This window comes from Emydura macquarii, unplaced genomic scaffold (genome assembly GCF_026122565.2).
Source record: "Emydura macquarii macquarii isolate MOO-44397 ecotype Brisbane River unplaced genomic scaffold, CSIRO-AGI_Emac_v2 contig_3477, whole genome shotgun sequence".
Taxonomy (NCBI): Eukaryota; Metazoa; Chordata; order Testudines; family Chelidae; genus Emydura; species Emydura macquarii.
Genome location: NW_027133614.1, coordinates 2,451,790 through 2,471,366, shown reverse-complemented (window position 1 = coordinate 2,471,366; position 19,577 = coordinate 2,451,790). Strand labels below are relative to the sequence as shown.

The window sequence follows — 19,577 nt, the reverse complement described above, 5'->3', positions numbered from 1 at the left end:
TACAAGACTTATGAGGAGAGGCTGAGGGAACTAGGTTTGTTTAGTCTGCAGAACAGAATAATGAGGGGGGATTTGAAAGCAGCCTTTAACTACCTGAAAGGGGGTTCCAGGGAGAATGGAGCTAGGCTGTTCTCAAGGGTGGTAGATGACAGAACAAGGAGTAATGGTCTCAAGTTGCAGTGGGAGAGGTCTAGGTTGGATATTAGGAAAACGTTTTTCACTAGGAGGGTGGTGAAGCACTGGAATGGGTTACCTAGGGGGGTGGTGGAATCTCCATCTTTAGAGGTTTTTAAGCTGCGGCTTGACAAAGCCCTGGGTGGGATGATTTAGCTGAGGTTAGTCCTGCTTTGAGCAGTGGGTTGGACTAGATGACCTTCTGAGGTCCCTTCCAACTCTAATATTCTATGATTCTAAGGTGACAGCGGGGTGGGTGTAGGCCTGAGGGGTGGGAGGTGCTTGTGTTGTCTGTGGCTGGTGGCATTGGGGAGCTGACTCCCAGCAGGCAAAGACAAAGCTTTCTCACACTAAGGGCAGGTGATAGCAGCGTGCCTCAGAACTGTGGGGAAGCATTACAATGTCTTCATCCTCACCATACAGATGGGGAAATTGGGTTGGAGATGTTAAGTGTCTTTCCCAAGGCCACAGAAAGCAAGTCAGTGGCAGAACTGAGATTAAAATACAGAAGTTCCTAGGCTCCCAAGAGTGTGCTTAGTTCACCAGACCAGGCTGCCTTCCTGCTTTCATGGGACAAAACGGCCCCATTAATATAATCTGGAACCCTGCCAAAATGGGATTCTGCCAGGAACATGTGTACGGTACCAAGGAGATCCCTGGCCTTTCCAGTTTGTTCCTGAACTCAGTAGTGCTGGTTAGTTCCAGTGACTGCAGAGTCGAGGCTCCCCTGCCCTGCCCTCATTCCTAATGAAGAGCAATGATTCAGTGAGCAAGAACCAACTTGTCACCAGTTCTAAAAATGCCCCAGGAGTTACAGGACCAGGGGGCGGCCAGGCTGTGGTAAAAGCATGTCTCAGAAGAATGATCAAACCCATGATCGCCTCCCTACTCAGATTAACAGCCCCAGGGACACCTTTCTGTAAACTGAGGTTGAAGTAGAATTCCTCCGCAGGCTGTGGCAGATCACTCAGGGACCGTGCCCTTCCACACGGCTCCAGTGAGCAAGCCAGGCAAGCCCACCGGGCTAGACTGCCACTGAGGTGTCTGCAGCACAAGGAAGTACAGTCATGTCTGGCCTTGCCTCACCTACGCCCTGCCCATCAGTCACAAAACACACACACGGGTGAGTGAGATAAGGAAGGAATCTATTTCCTTTCTTCTGCATTTAATGCATTCTTCTCTCTGTCCCAGAATCCTGTGGCAACTCTGCTGCCAGGTGCCCATGGGACATCAAGGAGGTTCCCATACACCAGTCCTGACATTTCCCAGTAACTCCCAGAGAGGCGCTCTATCAGCTTAGCACCTAGGCCCAGAGGGAATCTTATCTGGAACCTGTTACCAATTGAACATATCCAGGTTACGCCTGCCACAGCTGTACCTCAGATTGTGTGTACGTGTCTCACCTAGGCATGGTATGGCTGTGTCCAGCCCCCAGCCCCGTCCTAGCCTCCGCCATGAAGCTGCTCAAGGGCACCAGGCCCGGGCCACCTCCCCTGCCTGCTCCAGGCAGCTCACGTTCACCATCAATAGCCTCCAGAAGGGGGCCCTGCTCCCCCAGATAGTAATCCTCACTCCAGCCAGTGGAACAAAGGAGCAGAGCCAGGCCTCCCAGCATCCCTTCTCCTGTCCCCATAAGAACTGCACTAAGGAAACACCCCAGGGCATTGGGTCCTAATGGTCTCCCTGAACTCCCGCAGTAGCAATCTGTCGTGAGCAGCCCCAAGGAGCCCAGATCTCTCCCGCCAGACCTTTTTGCCAGCAGAGGCAGCCAGAGTCAATCAACTCTTTTCACCTGAGCTGCGTGGACCCCAACCACCACCTATGTTGGCCATTGCCATTAACTTACTGCCCTTGGATTCACCTCACTAACGCCCTGCTGCCAATTCAACACAGCCAGGCCACTCAGCCTAGTCCTCAGGTCCCGCCCCACTCCCATCCACAACCTTCTGCCCTCCCTCAGCCCCCTGCCTTCTCCTGTGCGCCCAGATGCACTCCTGCCTCTTTCCCAGTCGACCCCATAGCTGAGTACACACGAAATGGAGACCAATCCTGCACTAGCACCACCACGCCAAAGTACCAGCAACAGAAAGGGAAGCAGAACCATCAAGCACTCTAGTAAAGCCAACCCAAAGCAACTGCACGCTCTTACTGCTGGATGTGTTGCTCTCCCCCCGGATCTCTTGTTCTTCCCCCCTCCTGCCCCATTAGCACTTACGTTGGTCCACAGCTTTACACTGCAGCCACTTGGCACCACTCTGCCAGAACACAGAAGCCTGAAGTGAGCCTCAGGAAGGTCACCTCACTGTAGTCAGATCCCCCGTGGCACAGCAGCTCCTACACCACTCCCGCCTTAGGGTCTGGAACTGCTGCACCCCCTGGCTTGAAGTGGTTTCCATCCTACACAGGCTTTACAGTTTGGTTCAGTGGCTCTCAGCACCCCCACTATAAAAATTGGTTCCAGCGCCCATCTCCCACACCATGCTGCCAACATAGGTGGCGTGGCCATAACGTCCCAACCCCCTGCTAATCCCCGGCTGCTATGTTGCCACCTCGGGGCAGCTGGCCATAGTATTCCAAAGCAGGCCTGAGTTACAATGGAATATCAGCCCACTGCACAATCAGCCGGGGGAGGGATGGGAAAGCACAAAGGTGATCTGTCCAACCCTCTTTATTGTGCTGCGGGTGCCTTCGCTATTGCTGAGGATCTGGGCCATTCCTTCTAAAGCAGATGGAGAGTTCCTCAGGAAAGGCACAGGTTTGATTTGCCTGTGAAGAGCTGTACATACTTAGGAAGCTGCAACGGTAATTAGTACCAGCCAGCGTCACTGTTCAGAGAGTCAGAGGTTACAGATCCTTCAGTCACGTAGTGCATTCCCTGGCCAGTGTTGGTTGTCTCCTACAATGTCTTCACAGCCATATCTGTCAAGGATAGCAAAGACACTAGTGGTGTCAGCTGAAGACAACCACGGCATGACCATCTAGCAGCCACGGCTGTGAAACAAACCGACAGTGTGAGCTCTGTTTCAACCATGCCCTCACCCCTTCCACCCCAATCCAAACTCCCTGGCCATGGTTATAGGGCTCCTTGGAAAGGCTGCGTGGAGGAGACACATGGCCCACAGGTGTCAGCAAGCAAACCTGCCTAAATCCAGCAAGTGCAAAGCTAAACTAAGAGGAGCCCAGAAAAAGTTCTGTGGACAAAAATCATGCAGTGCCAGTTACCGCAGGAAGCAAACAAACAGCACGTCCCTGGGGTCAGCAGTGTCAGCAGCCCCCCACTTCCCATGAGACACCCAAGCTCGTACTATGCGGAGCAGAATCCCAGAAATACAAGCAGCGCTAAGTCTCCCCCCGGGGAGTACCTGGTGGGGTTGCTGGAATTCTATGTCTCAGCTCAATGCCTCCTGAGGGATCTGTTTCTTGCATTACCCCTTTTATGGATGGGCTGGAGGTTCTCACAATCCACAGGCTCCATTTCAGCATTACAGGCATCAGGCTGTGGCTTCCTTCATGTGCTTGCTTACTTGCAGATCATCTTATGCACAACATCCAGTGCCTCCCAAAGTAACTCCATCTGGAGCCGGAAGGAACAGCCTCCAGTCTCCTTCATGCTTACTTTTCCTTACAGCACTGCACCTATGGACCGCTCCAGTCCTGACCCGGAGAGACCGCCCACCCGTAGTAGACAGATACTGCACTAACAAGGGCTTATGGCAGAGACTACCAGTAGAAAGAGACTGGCTATTTGATTTCACAAGAGGGAACAGCCCAGCAAGACTGGGAATATCGTGGCAATTACCTCCTTTGGGTTGTGATATTGGTCTTGAAGCCATCACATACTGGAGTTCATAGACACTGTGATGCAGACATTTTAAACCCGGGCAGTGTGCTCTGGTGACTGGACGGAAGTGACTGGTAGCACGGCTGGTATGCAGTCAAGGGAACTATGGAAAATCCTCATGATTACTCCAGTTCAGGCATGTCCGGATGCAGTCAGCCAGTCTTAAGGCAGGTCTGGCCATACAGGGAACCTGGAAGAACCCCCACTTTGCCAACACCTAAAGAAAATGCTGTTGACCTATTACATTGACACACAGCAGACCAGGAAACAGTGAAAGAGCGAGGCAACTGTGTCCTGTCCTCATGGCGCTCTTCACCCATTAGCCACAGTGTAATTGTTCTTGCCTTTGACTGTAAGTTATTTGGGGCAGGGCTCTTTATTATTTTACCAGTTGTAAAGTGCACTGTCATTGCACAAATAATGTGGAGGGGGAGATAATTTACTCCACTGAAGAGGAAGCTTAGAAGACATGGGCCTAGTTAAACAGCCTCAGTAATTAGCAGCCTGCCACCAAATCAGACGCTGACAGCAATACAAAATGGACACTATTAAAAAGGAACAATACCACGGTGAAACCTGGGTGGGACAGTCACCCAAAGGGTCTACTTTGGCAACATCTGTATGCCTTGTCATGCCAGCCCAGTGACTGAAATGGATATGCCACCCAGCAAAGCAGCCCTGCTTTTTCATCAGATGAAACAGGGGTTAGTGAGAGACAGGCAGCTCTCAAAGGACTTTAAAACAGCTTTATAGTGAAGAGAGGAACAGGAGAAAGATTCCTACTGATCTGTTAAGAGAGGATGGCAGGGGTGAGGGTCAAGGAGAAGCTTGCAGATAGGGTGCAATCTGTGCTTTCAGTGACACCACCACACTGATCAGCACCGCCATTGGTTTCAAAACGTGCAACTGCACTAGGAAAATTAGCACCAGTAGTCCAGCCACAGTGCAACTGCACCAGTGCCAGGTTATACAAGGCTCAGGCCCTTTCACTACGTGGGGATGAAACCCCCTGACCCTTGGTCTTCCTTGGCACCCGTGCGGCTGCCAGCACAACTGCACTGTTGTTTTGTAACCCATTTTTCGCAGCGCAGACAAGGCCAAAGCCTCTTGGCTGCTGTCATTTCTGAAGAGTGAACACAGTGCTGTCAGACATCTATCAGGAAGACAGGGGAGGAAGATGGGTCTCAGGAACAGAGGAAAGTAATGCTCCATCTCCTCTTGGAGTCCTGAAAAACTAAAGCCTTAAGAAAGGCATAATCATCCACAAGCGGTAGGTCAGAGACTGCAGAGGGAGAAGGCTCCTCACCTGGTGTAAATCACCACAACTCCATTGAAGTCAATAGAGCTAAACTCCTTTATTTGAGCTGAGGATCTAGCCCTTGGTCTACAGGCCAGGTATGATCAAGAAGTCTTGGGCTGGACTAGAAAGCAGAAAGGATTCTTTCCTCCTCACAGCATCTTGGATAGCACAGAAAGAAGACAACCTTGAGATCAACTACGGCCCATGCAAGATCATTGTTTCAGTACAAACCACTGACCATATTCCACTACTTTTAATCAACTAAAACCACAGACAGACTTTACCACATGACAGGTTTGCTCAAACACTGATATTTGTAACCACTATGTATTTTGGAACAGTGAATGCAACCAGCTGCTCCTCACTCTTGACTAAACTTGTGTTTCTATATGATAAACAAGAGATCATGTTTAGAAAATCAGTAGGAAGTGCTAGCCCAGTGGTTCCCAACCTTTTTGGCTCGAGGGCCACAAATATCATTTTTACAACCCTGAAGGGCCACCAGTCTGTCAACTCATAAAAAATGTATTGATGTATAACACCATTAAGGATTACAAATCACTACAACATTTTGATGCTACTGTGCTCATTTTTACATTCACTATTTTACACCTACAAATTACTCACAGTATGTCACACGCTCACAGACAAAGCACTAATGTAGATGAGTGACTGTCACTACACACTGAAGCACATGGCCTGGCAGCTAAATCACGGTGGGTGGCCTGCTAAGTGCAGGCCAAACCGGAAGGCACTGATTTTTAGAGTCCTGCCCCCCCTCAAGCATGATGGGTCCTGGCTGCTCCACCAGCACCACCCACCACAGCTGCAGCCAGACGGAAAGAGTTCAGTGAGGAGGCTGCCTCCTTGCTGATCTCCCATCCCCCTGGCTACAGCAGGGGGATCGCACACATCCTGTAGCCCAATGTGTGACATCTGTCCCTAGGCAATAGCTCCCTTTGCAGCCAGAGGGACAGGAGATCAGTGCTCCCCTCCCTCTGGCTCCAGCAGGGACTCCAGCATCTAGGGACCTAGGCAGAGTGCTTTGCCATGCTCCCTGCTGGAGCAAGAGGAAGGGAGTGCTGATCACCCATCCCCTTGGGTGCAGCAAGGAGCCTGCACCCATCTTGTAGCCCTGCGGCAATGTGCTCCGCCTGGGTCCTTAGGTGGTGGCTCCCTTCTGCAGCCATGGGGAGGGGAGCGGTAGGCCACTTCGAAAGACCCCGCAGGCCACTTTTGGCCCCTGGGACACAGGTTGGGAACCACTGTGCTAGCCCAAGCAAACACGGAGAGTTCCTTTCACTATGAGAGATCATTTGTGTAGTCCTGCTTCTGGACCCATTTAAAAGCCTAATCTAGACTGGGATTTAAAGGTGTGATGTTAGCACGTTAGCCAATAAGTTTTAGAAGTCTAATGTAGCCAGTGCACATCGCTATTAACAGCTCTTAAAATTGTAGTGGTAAAGAATATCCAAGACTTTGAAAATATGCTAGTTAGCATGTTAGTCCCACAAGCACCACAGGAGAAGGCAGCTCTCAACTAGCGGTATTAGGGGCATTTACAAGCAGAGGAATTCCAAGTCAGTTTTTGGTCAATTGTAACAAGCTCTGGGAAAGAAGCAGGAAATATGAGAGCTGGCTGGAGCCACCCTCTTCTGCTCAGTCGTACCTGTCCCTGGTGATGCACAGAGCCCAAAGCAGAGCTCTCATTTCTCGCACCTGTAGGAAGGATATAGTTTCAGCCCTCAGACCCCTACGGAGCCTGGGATAATGCTGCAACTCTCAGGAGCCTAGGAGCAAAGCTACAACTACCCAAAATCAGCATCTCACTTCTTCAAGTCACAGATGAAGGTGGTAACCAGATCCCTGTGAGCTACACACTTCAGAGTCCTTCGGACATCTGGTGCTGGCCCTGGAAGAGACAAGATGCCCCATCATTCAACTGAGTACATGGGCAAGCGGGTTATTGTTAATACCACAGAATACAGATGCTGCAAACACAGGAAGGAAGACAGCAGGAACCAGGTCGATACCTGAACCCAAAGGAATAATAAATGTGCCTGTGTCATGAGGGTTAAGAGGAAGAAAGTAGAGGACAACTAACTTTGCCACTTGGGAAACAGGACCGAGTAGACAGATCTAATGAGAAAACTACAACGGCTGCTACCTTCTCAGACGGTGGATAAAGGGAGGAGTGAAAGATACCCCCTCCTCCCAGTCTACAAGTAAGCTTAACTAGATGGGAGCAGCTAACTTCACACCTTTAAATCCTAATCTAGACAAGGCCTACGAATTCATTTAAGGCATTAGTAAAATCCAACATCTGGAAGTTGAAGCTAGAAAAATTCAAACTGGAAATAAGAAACTTTTAAACAGTGAAGATAATTAATCATTGGAACAACTTACCAATATGTGTGGTGGATTCTTTGCCACTGAATGACTTTCTGAAAGATATGCTGTAGTTCAGTCAGAAGTAACAGACTTGATGCAGAGATTACTGTGTGAATTCTATGGTCTGTGTTATGCATGAAGTCAGACTAGATGATCACATTGGTCTCTCCCTTATGGCTTTAGAGTCTATGAAATTTAGGGATGAACGGAAGTTGGGGAGTTTGGAGTATAAGTTTCCTTCTCGCCACTGCAGTTCATGGTGGAGGTCCCTTGGAACAGTTCAGGGTATGTCAGGATAATTGGGGTTTCCTAATTCCATAAGACCTCATTTTAAACATAGAAGCTAAATTCCCTTTTACCCAGGAGAGGATGGTGTCCTTTCTGCTCAGAGCCACTTCTCCTCTTCAGCCTCTCCAATCAAGGCAGAGCAGACCTTACCTTCACAGTATGCACAGAAACACACCGCTTACCCAGATTATCACCCCCATTAGACCAGTTGGCCACACATATACACTTACCCTTCAGTGACAAGGAAAACTGCAGCATGTACCTGATTTTATTTTTAGCCAAAAGAACTAAAACCCCTTCACATGCCTAGTGAGAGAACTAATTATTACCACATTCAACTTTTTCTTTTTAAATGTATATGCTTTGTTTGGACAAACAGTGGCAAAGACAGGATTTTTGTTGCTGGCACAGACTTGCCTTGAAGAAGGATGTATCCCTAACAAGAAAGCCCTCCTCTCTGACCCTTGTGGGGAGAAAACCACATTGGCATGTTTTCAACCTCATAAAAGATCCTTGCAATGAGAAAGGAGAGAAGAGGAAGCAAAGTGAGACATTCCAAAGTTAAAAAAGAACATTGAGATGGGAGAGTTTCCCCTCTCTAGCAGGAAGGTGGTGCAGTCAATTCAGAAGTAACTGTCTTGATATCATGTACTAGAGCCCTGCAGCGGGACTGGGGTCCTGCAGGACCCAGGGCCGTAATAGTGGGAGCAGGTAAAATGTACTCTGTTGTGGGCAAAACAAAAAACAAAACAAAAAAACCCCCCAGATTGCAGTTATTTGTGGGAAAACGTTAAATCTCTCATCAATTTGTCAAACAGAATTTCAACAATGTAAAGTAAGTTTTCCTTTTTTTTTTTAAATGAAGTTTTTTATACTTAAATTTATGTGAGGGATAGAATGATTTGATGTATATTATAACAGAAATTATAGTATTTTTTTACATCTTAAGTAAGATTTTATTCTTTTAGTGGTATAATGTGTCTGAATTTCATGTACACACACACTGCCTTTTTTTGTTTGTTTTTAGTAGCATGGGGGAATGTGTGTCTCTTGCAGGATCTAAGGTTTTTGCAGGTGGGAATGGCAGTTGGTATTGCGGGGCAGGAGCAGGATTCAAACGACGCAGGGCTCTACCACCTACATCAAACAAAGCAGGGACAGCTGAAGATACAGGGTCCATATATGAACTAGCAATTATTGCCTCTGAAAGTTCTGAGACAGTTAGCATTCATCTATCAATTCCTAGAGGAGCAGTCACACTCCTCTCTCATGGTTCTCATCATGAGATGAGATCTCTTCACTATTTCAAATCCTGAGAGAAGATTTAGGTCAGGTCTTCTCACAGCTGATAAACCAAAGCAATCCCAACAGAAAAGGGGGCTGTATTCCAACCCACATATTGAATTCATTGGCCTTCAAGAGGCAAACCTTACATATCAAGTCATCATCTGCTTCACACAAATAAAGCAACACTCAAAGAAACTCACGGTATAAGGGATTACAAATAATCAGACTTTATTATAAATAAGAAATACTGTTTTATACATAAAAAAACTGCAAGTGTTGCATTTTGTTCACCGCCCCAGACAGCAAGACCACAGATTAAGGCAAAAGCTGGAGTGAAGGCACATACGGAGGAGGCCACAGGCAAGAATAAAATGAGGGAACTGTCATGTGTTCCCTGTGACAACCAGCATTCTACCAGCAGCCTTCTTGTCATCACATTACACAAAGAAATAACTGGACCTATACAATGAGATAATGGCTGTAATGCAGTAGTGTAATTAAGAGATTGCTTATAAAGATCTTTTTATTTAAAAATAAAAATCTGTTAAAAACAGCTTAAGAAAAAGTGAAAAGCCAGAAACTTAGGCCTGAGGTCAGCCAAGGCACGTGTTGCATCTCCGTATCTGCTCTTTCCACAGTCTTGGCAGAGAGGTGACACGGTTAGGAGGCAAACACAGGACCAGAGCAGCCAGCTAAGAAATACTGATGTGAAAGTCCCACAAGTGCAACAGGCAAAGGCAGCTCTCCTCCACTGATGGCTTGAGGGGAGTTCATAGACAGGGGAATTCCAAGTCAGTTTCTGGTAAATTGTAACAAGCTCTGGGAAAGAAGCACAGATGTGAGGTCTGGATGGAGCCATTCTCCCCTTCCCAGTGGCACTATCCCTGATGATGCACAGAGCCCCAAACAGAGCTCTCGTTTTTCGCACATGTACGAAGGCTACAGTTTCAGCCCTCACACCCCTACTGGGCCTGTAATAGTGCTACAACTCCCAGGAGCAGCCATCCCACAGCCATCCAAAAATCAGCATCTCACTTCCATCAGTCAGAGACAAAGACGGTAACAAGTTCCTTATGAGCTACACACTTCAGAGTCCTTCAGGCAGCTGGTGCTGGTTCTGGAAGCCCCACCATGGACTGCACACACAGGCAAGCAGGTTATTGTTAATACCATAGAATAGAGATACTGCAAACACAAGGGAGGGAAGAGAACAGGAGCCTGGCCAGAGGAGATGCCTGACCCCAAAGGAATAATATATGGAAGAGATATATGGTGCATGTGTAGTGATGGTTAAGAGGAAGCAAGTAGAGAACAGACCGTGCCATTCTGGAAATAGGACCGAGTATAATTACACACACACATACACACACACACACACACACACACACACACAGACTTCCTCACTCTATAATCATGATAAAAACAAACACAAAACAAAACCCCACATTCACTCAAAAATATCAATTTGAAATAATTAATAGCACCAGTGTGTGTCAGATAATAATTTCTTCCCCGTACAAAGTTGCATAGTGTTTAAGGATAGCTATATATGGGTCTCAAAGGTGGGGGGTGTCAGACTGATCTAATGAGAAAACTCGAGCGGCAGGAGTTAAAGGCAACCCCTCCCTGCTCCACACTATAGGGAAGCTTAACTAGGTGGGAGCACGTGACATTGAGTTGGACAAAAATTAAATTCTGAAGAGAAAGCAGTGGCAGCTATGTGAAATATTGCGAGCGCTGGATATTTGCCAGCACAGCTAGGCCTGATCAATCTGTGCTTCCTATTTTAGGAAGATTGAGAGATCAGCAGGAAAATGGGGATAGGATGAGTTTTGACTTGGTCAAAGGCAAGCCTATAATGTAGTGTAAAAATACCATCCCCTGCCAGAAAGAGAATGGAGAGACAGATCCTTACATCTGTATCTTAGACACTCATTTTCTATCTGAAGACATCAACTTCATATTCAGACAGACTAACTGGTAAGAGCTCTCTGCTTTCTTCTTCAAAAAGATCTTAGTGGCTTTGAAAGAAAAAAAAAAATCTGTCTCTGTCTCTAACCCTGGAAGTTTTCTTTCGGGACTCCCTGGGACTCCCTAGTGACTTTTACTTAGGAGCTCAGAGCTGATCACTTGCAAGCTTCCCTCCCTGGAGAATTAGATTAGGCAGCTGTTCAGAGACATGAAACAACATTTCTGCTTCACAGGCCAACAGTAGTGTTGTGAGACCTTTCACCCCACTCCTCTCCCTTTCCTCCCATAAGCTCTTCTCAGAGGCTGTATATTCTTCTCGGTTGAGGATTATATTGCACTCTAGAAAGATGCTAAAGCATTTGGTAGATGACTACCAACATTTTTGATTGACCATTAATTTACATAGATTTTTTTTTTAAATGTGGTTAACACTTGGGGAAGGAGATTAGCGTTCTTTATGAATGCAACTATACTGGCCATTATAATAATACTTTGATAGCCAACCCTTTCCTTCATAGAAACAGAGAGCTCTGGGACTGAGGTGGTTTTAAGGTGTGAGGGGGAAGAGGATAAAAACGAGAGCTAATTTGCCCCATTTCTACACCAGCTCACATGGTCATTTCTGCACTATAGTAAAAGTAGTCCAGAACATTTCACCTCCTTGTGCAAATCAAAGGGAACAGAGGGGCAGAGGTGGAGTGTTTAGGAAGAGAAAATTTATAAAAATCCTTTGATGCCCAAAAATGGATATTTAATTTGCTTCTCTTTAAAACTTTGCAACTTTTCCTGATTTGGAAAGAAAACTGCAACTGTGAGCAGCGGAGAGCTGGGGATTTGAAGAAGGTAATCTGTGTGTTAAGGCACTCCATAGCCAAACAATTGCTCCACCAGTCACAGGGGGGAATGCCCCAACCCCCGACCCCCAGCACATTCTTAGGGTTTCTCAATGGACGGGGTGTTGAAACAGCCAGACGGCAAGGTCTTCTTGATGTCTTCCAGATTGTTAATGTCTTTCAGGATATCCTCAATGTCCCTGTTGTAGGCTTGTATGGCTTCGTCCTGCCGCCGGGCTGCATCCTCCAATTCAGTCACTTTCCGGTCCAGGTCACTATCTTTCATCTGATCTTTGGCAGTGTTCAGGGTACCTTCGATCTCATTCAGTTTGTTTAAGTCCACTGCGTCCAGTTGCCCTGGAAAACCAGCAGCACACACAATGAATTCCACTAGACACATCATGAGGCTGTTGGCTGCTCTCAAGCACTTACCCAGTATAGTGCAAATTATGGATTAATACAGTGGAACTGTCTCATGGTGAAGTAATTGTTTTCACAGAGCATTATAACTAACTGGAATTGCTCCTGGCACTTTCAATACCATGAAATAAAGCATAAATACCATTACAGTTCAGAAGGTGGAGGTCCAGGTTAAGTGGTTTCCTCTGTATTTGGATGCAAACACCACACTTCCCTGAGCCCACAACAAATAAATAATAAGCATATCACCCAGTCTCTATACTTCATGGGTAACAGCTGGCTTAACTGATCCTGGCTCATGGCACACATTGTGAGCAAGATCTTCTGCTGCTTTATATTAGCCAAGGATCTGGCCCTCTGTTTTCAATAACACATTTTTAAATGTTGTCTTTAATGTAATTTATTAATAAAAGGTCATAAATTCCATCTTGGTGGGTCTTAACACAAGCTTCACGTCTATAGTTTACAAAGTTATTAGATACCTATGAATGAATCAAAGCTGTGTAATGTACTTATTCTCTACTAATTATCCAATGAACATCTTAAGTGTGTTGCTGGACTAGGGCTTTACAAACATAAGAGGGATTTAGCAAATCCTAACTCAAGCCTTGGGACGTAGCAGTACTTGAAGAATTTTTTAAAAAGCAAAGTATTTATTGTGAATAACTTTCTTCCAACAAGCTGCTCATGGCAGAAGGACAAAACTCCAGGGTAGGCAGTGTGGGGGAAAAAGAGGGTTTACTAAGATATGGAAAATATTTTCCACTGTAATTATCCAAAGTCCTGTTGCCTTTAGAACGTTACAGCAGTGTCTAAAACCAGCCAATGCTCTCATTTCACTTTCAATTTCTATCAGAGATACTCTCTTGGTAGCCCCCTTTTTAGGTGGCTGTGGCTGAGAGAGATGTTGGTGGAACGGCATACCTGATTCCCTCTCAACTCTTGGTTTTTGCTCCAAACAGGCACTTTCCCTTTCCTTCTTTCCTGAAGGAGTCAGGGCAAGCTTGTCAAAAGGGCTCGACTTCTCCAAGCAGCAACATTAAGATTATGAACCTACTTATTCAAATGGGAGCTAGAGGGCTTTTCATCATCTCTCCACCTCCTATGATGGTTCCCCAGCAGAGAACGAGAGTGGAGTAACCAGAATGCATTCAAGTCTCCAAAAACAGAAAGGAATATAATCTGAGCACGGGAAACAAACAAGGAGAGAACTCCTCACACACACACACAAGCCTTCTTTGTACCATGTCTTCACTGCCTAAAGGGCTAACAGTTTCAGATACTGTGAAACTGAAAGAGTCACATCTACAGTGCGTCTAAAATCTGCGCTCACACTAAGCAGCAGTGAACATGGCACACTACACAATGAATACTTGAGGATAGCCCATAAAATACTGATTCAGAAATAAATAATTTAATGGATTAGATTCCTGGCACAAGATTGTCAGTTGAGCAGCCAAGCTAATCCAATTGCTACTTTTTTCCAGCTTCTACAGTAAAACAATGCTCCGAAGAACAAGACACACGTGTATCGGAGCAGAATTCTGCTAGCAGTGGGGATAGTTGTAAATTAGATGTATACCTAGCTGTCCCAGAAGGTCGTTAATGATGGTGAGCAAGCTGTTAACGGAGTTCTTAGCTTTTTTAGCATTGTCTTCTGCCTCTTTTGCAGCTTGTGAAGCCTGTATAAAAAAAAGTGTGTGTAAATGCAATGATGTCAGTGGTCAGAATCATAATGGATTTGTTTTTCCTCATCACAAAGCTTCCCCACCCAACATTTGCCCTCCTCGAGCATGGAACTTGCACAAGGAGGACACAAAGGGCTAGCCGGAGATGTCTCTGCACACCATTTTGCATCCCTGGCTCCTCTGTCTAGGATAATAATCCCCAAACCTCTTTCAGTCTTAGATCTGCATAACAGCTTTGGTCTGTGAGTGTGGAGAGCAGGGTAATACAAAAATCAAATTACTTAGCCTTCCATGGGAAAAACTAACAACAAAGGAAGCTTTCATTGGACAATACAGACCATATAACTATGAGGCTTCAATCATTCTGTTGTTTAGAGATGGGGTAAATCTTAGGTCATGGCACTCTGCATCCAGATTATAACATTATGGCAGTGCTCTATAGTTAAAGCTACAAGAAGCATTACATTCGAATCCTGTTTTTTTCACTCTCTTACAAAACTTAGTTTAAAAAAAAAAAGTCACTAACTGGACTTGAGACCCAAACCAGAAGTTGCATTTGCAACAGGACAGTAGATCAGATACTAAGAATGACAGAGCCAACATACCAACTCTCACCAGCGATATCCACTCTTCTCAATGTCCCACCCACTGCATCCAGCTCCCAGACTAACTCACCATGCCTGCCATCATCATATCCTGATCAGCATCCTCCTGCTTTCTCTTCAGCTCTTTCTCTGCATCTTGCAGCTGTTTCAGCATGTCATCCACTTCTTTGTCCAGTTCTGTCACATCAGAGAAAGTCTTGTCGGCCTCTGACTTTGTACTGGCAGCATTCTAAGGCCAATGTAGACAAAAGGTTCAAAAAGGGTGGAACACGCAGGATACAAAAGAAAATTCTTGTCCCATAATGTGCCAAAGAGCGAGTGTCTCTACTGTGTGTGGCATTCTCTGATGGAAGGCAAGTTCAATCACACCATTCAGGAGTAGATTTTACACCAGCTAAACTCACTCCCGGGAGTATACCCAGTGGATTCTGAAAACCATGATAACTCATTATGGGTTTGACACGACTCAGAAGGGCAGAAAGTGCACAGTCCCATCAGGAAATATGGGAGCAAAAAGAAATGTACTCATTTAATTTCACTACTTCACAAAGAACAACTCAAGCAGTGCTGTTAGGATCTCACCTTCTGGACAGAATTAGCAATTTTCTCAGCATCCTCTGCTTTCTTCTTGGCTTCCCTGGCATCAGCAGCAGCATTACCAAGTGCCAGCTCTGCTTGCCGTGTCTTATTATTGGCCTCAGCAATGGTTTGGGTAATGGCAGGAATCTTCTTCAGTGCCCCCTCGGCTGCTGTCTTGTTATCATTCACGCGCTTGTCAAAATCTGATAAAAATTCAGACATGGTTTTGCCACCTATTGTGGAAGACTCAGGCATTTGGTCAGGCCAAGGAAATTCAGCCAGCAGCCTAGCAAAGGTAGCCTATGCTACCTTTAAATGGGGAGAAGAAGAATGAAAGGGGATGGGGCAAGCTGATCAGTCTCAACCTTTGAAAAGAGTGCGATGGTTTTGGTTACTGGAGACACACACTCTGGTGGTATCATAGGTATTAACCCAGGATGGACTGATTGACTCCACAGGCAGGCAGGGCAGGATTTACCTCAATACAGGAATAGCAGATCAAGTTTATTATTGGCTTTCACCCTGCTAGCAAATGCAATGCTCCAAGCTTCCAGAATGCCAGTAACTGCTGATCAGGGGGCCTTCAGGCTCAGTATGCAGAATGCATAGTGATGCTAAATTATAAGAGGGAGAGTCTAGCAATGTATGCTAATGGTTGCTGAAAAATAATTTTACTGAATGAAATGCTAGTTTCCAGGGGTGAAAGCTTAAACCACACAACTCCCTACCTACCAGTCTGTCTCTGATGGAAGGTGCCCGGTCTTTATACAAACTATGTACAGATATTCTCCCTAAAGGTCTCTCTTGTACCTCTCAGGTTGCTGAGAATGTCATTGGCCTCCTCTAGCGTGTCCCTTCCCTTCTTGGCAGCTTCTTCAGCCAGAGCTTTGGCAGCATCTGCACGGGCCAGCAGCTGGTCGGCAGTCTAGAAAGAGACCACACACATCAGTGTATTCTCATCTTCTGTAGAACAAGATCTAACCATACCAAAAACCCTTTCCACCCACCCTGATGGCCATAAAGCCAGTTATTAGCAGCATAAGAATGACTGAACCTCTCAGATTTGCTCTGAAATGTACTTCATTATGGTCACTTCAGGAAGGAAGAGTCTGTACACTCCAGAACTGACCTGTTGTTCAGTTCTTCCTTTCTCCAAGAGGTTCTTCACCTCCAGCTCCTTCCCTTTCATGTCCTCTCTCAAATCCTCATAGTCCTTCAGCTTCCTGTCAATCAGCTGATCCAGCTCCTCTGCTTCCTTCTTGATCTTATTTGCCTCGCTCTGTATGTGGAGATCGGAAATAAAACCAGCTTCTGTGAACATAACAGAACTTCTTAGCAGGGAGATAGATCAGGGCCTGACTGTGCTGAATGCAATACAGGACGCATATGGAGACAGTCCCTATGCAAGAATGCTTACATCAAACTCTCTTGGAGGGGGTGGGGAGTGGGGATTGGGAAAGGGAACAGATTACAGGGCTCGGCACTGGGACTGAGATTCATGCACTTCCTGAAAACAGGTTCAGATCACACCAGGATTGGCTACATCTTTCATCCTTCAGAAGTGGAGAAATATGCAGTTTCTTATGTGTGCGTCTTTCCGATGAGGTCTGAAATCCCAAGGCCCTGACTATTCCGTATGGACAAAAATTACATTGCACTTAAACGTAGAGGTGTTAGCTCTAGTATTGTTTGCAAAGCACTAAACAAGGCATTAGCAATTTATCACACCAGTGCAAGTTTGCCACTATTGAACATGCTGGGCATTCTGCTCGACTCAGATACCTCAAGCCCTTTGGAGTCCACAGCAGGAAGACTGGTGAGATTAGCATAGATCTGCAGGGCCTTATTCCCAGCTTCCTCTGCCTCTGCATACACCTTGTTAGCCTGTTTCTCGAGGTCTCGAGAAATGTCCTTGGCTTGATTATACCTAAGAGACAACAGAGTATCCAGTTAACCTATGAATTCATTCTCTTACTGAGTCAGCAAATGAGGGATGACACTGTCTTGGCAGAAGTGAAGACAGAAGCTGAAATAGAGAACTTGCATGAAACCCACTGCTTAAAAACCTCCCACCAGCCAAAGTACAGAGGACATCTTGTTTTAAGCACCATCCTGTCCCCACTCAAACTAAGGGGAGAATAAACAGCTTTCTGTTACTGACTCACTTCCTGTTGAGTTCATCTATGTCACTTGCAGTTTGGTTCTCTCCTGCCAGTGTCTTCAACAGCAATTTATACGCTTCCGTGGATGTATCATTTGCTGCCTTTGCAATGCGCACAATGTCATCAGCTTCTTGTTTGTGTCTGGACAATATCACAGAGGAAAAATATTCCAGTTAGAATTACCAGCCAATTTTATTCCCATCTACCATTCCCCTTCCTCTCCCGGTATCACAGTTAGGGAGCCAAGAAAGACGTACCGTCTCCCCAGCCCACGGCCAAAACACCAGTAAAGCCTGTGAGCGCAGTTGCAGAGCCCTACTATGACTACATTTCTACAGTGTTGTGTTTACACCAAAGGTTGCCCTCATCATTAATACTCATATACAACCCTGGTGACTACAGGTCCCATCATTCAATGCCCCACCATTGATCCAAGCAGCTACAACTTCATATTGAGCAAAGGGAGGCTTGCTCCATTTCAGGCAAATGAAGGTTAGCCTTCTATTTCCCAGCAGGGGCTCATGCAGCCCTCAATAGGGCAAAAACGGAGTACCCTGTCCTTATACTGATGCTTTGTATTGGCACCCTGGGCCTTACCGTTCAGCTAGTTTACGAGCCTCTTCTGCCAAGAGAGTCATGTTGTTAGGGTCACTGCTTGAGTCTGGTGGAGTAATGGACTGAAAACAGAAACAAACATCCTTTCAGAAGCTATTCTTTTCTCTTTTGTTCATTGTCATTTTAAATTATGCATAGTCATGGGCTGCAGACTTAATGTGACTGCTCTATTTCTCACTCCTTATATTAGGCTTTGTAAACTATGTGATTCTTTGCTTGGGTTCTTCCCCAAAACAAATGCTCTGAAAGTTAGAGAGATTGGGGAGCACAGTGGGAGGCAAAATGATTAAGGGAATCCCTTAGAGTTGTTTATCAATGCTGGGATACACAAAGCTAACCCAGTGTACAATGGAAGAGACAACAAACCTAGTACAAAGATATACATGTTTCAGATTCAAAGGTTGTTATAAACAGCAAGTAAAAAAATTTAAAACTATGAAGAATACCAAGAATTTCTTTTCATCTAGCAATATTTTTCTCATTCAATTGTGAAACACACACTATCCAAGCTCATCCCCAGATTTATGAGATTATTCTAGGAGGTTAAATACACAATGTTACAACCCAAGCTTAGTGCTAGTTATGAGGGGCAGGGAGGAGAAACGTACTCAGGACATTAAGAAGTTTGTTCTACCGACAAAAATGGAAGACACTGAACATTAGGGAGATCACTTCATCTCAGACTTTCACAAAACACTAACCACATTGGCAACTGCTATCTTTGCTTTCTCTAGCATATTGGAAGCAACTTCAATCAGGTCCTCTGTGTCCTCCACCCGCTTTCGGGCTTGCTCAGCAAGGCTTTCGGTCTCCCGCACTGTATTTTGGAGAGTCTGTAATCGGCTGAGCTGGCTTGCCAGAGTGCTGTTAATTTCCTTGAGACGATCCATCAGGCCCTGATCCACATCTGGGGTGAGTGACATAAAAAGGGAGGAAGCAAAATTAATTACACTGGAAGTGAGAGCTGCAGGAAAAAGACATTCAGTAAGTCGCTGTTGTCTGCAACATGTTGGTAGGTTAATCCCTTCTTGAAAGGGGGCCAGAAGAGCATTTTAATGAGAGGGCGATCAGTTTAAGATCCAAGTTGTTACCAGAACATGCATAAAAACCACAAGAAATGAAGATGCCGCTACCTTTTAATGCTCCTGCTGGGCATGAAGTGTTTGTGAGCACATTGCGCCAGAATTCTGAGCACAAGATCTGGCCCGTAAAGGAGGTGGTAGCTACTTTTCCAAATAAATCATATTCAAAGCATGAAACGTTTCTTCCACATATTCTATTGGGGGCAGTGGTTTGCAAAATTTTTGATCTGAGGCCTCCCTCCCTCCCCCTTTGAGTTACATTTTTTGGTTGAGTCTCCCCCTAACCCAGACAAAACTAGACAAATGCAAAGTATGCTTGATAACCTACTCCTAAACCAAAC

The 19,577-nt window shown here is 45.8% G+C and overlaps 1 protein-coding gene across 2 annotated transcripts in view; it reads right to left on the bottom strand.

Moving 5' to 3' along the window:
• Window positions 1-9,492: 9,492 nt before the first annotated feature.
• LAMC1 (laminin subunit gamma 1) overlaps window positions 9,493-19,577 on the bottom strand; it is a 106,721-nt gene continuing 96,636 nt past the window's right edge. For both annotated transcript variants that reach the window (XM_067535174.1, XM_067535175.1), the window contains exons 19-28: window positions 18,856-19,061; window positions 18,137-18,216; window positions 17,543-17,680; window positions 17,160-17,304; window positions 16,507-16,656; window positions 16,188-16,302; window positions 15,381-15,580; window positions 14,869-15,027; window positions 14,088-14,187; window positions 9,493-12,442 (exon numbers count right to left, since the gene is read on the bottom strand). In XM_067535174.1, coding sequence (XP_067391275.1) covers window positions 12,186-12,442; window positions 14,088-14,187; window positions 14,869-15,027; window positions 15,381-15,580; window positions 16,188-16,302; window positions 16,507-16,656; window positions 17,160-17,304; window positions 17,543-17,680; window positions 18,137-18,216; window positions 18,856-19,061 — 1,550 coding nt within the window. In that variant the 3' untranslated portion in view covers window positions 9,493-12,185. The remainder of the gene's footprint in view (window positions 12,443-14,087; window positions 14,188-14,868; window positions 15,028-15,380; window positions 15,581-16,187; window positions 16,303-16,506; window positions 16,657-17,159; window positions 17,305-17,542; window positions 17,681-18,136; window positions 18,217-18,855; window positions 19,062-19,577) is intronic.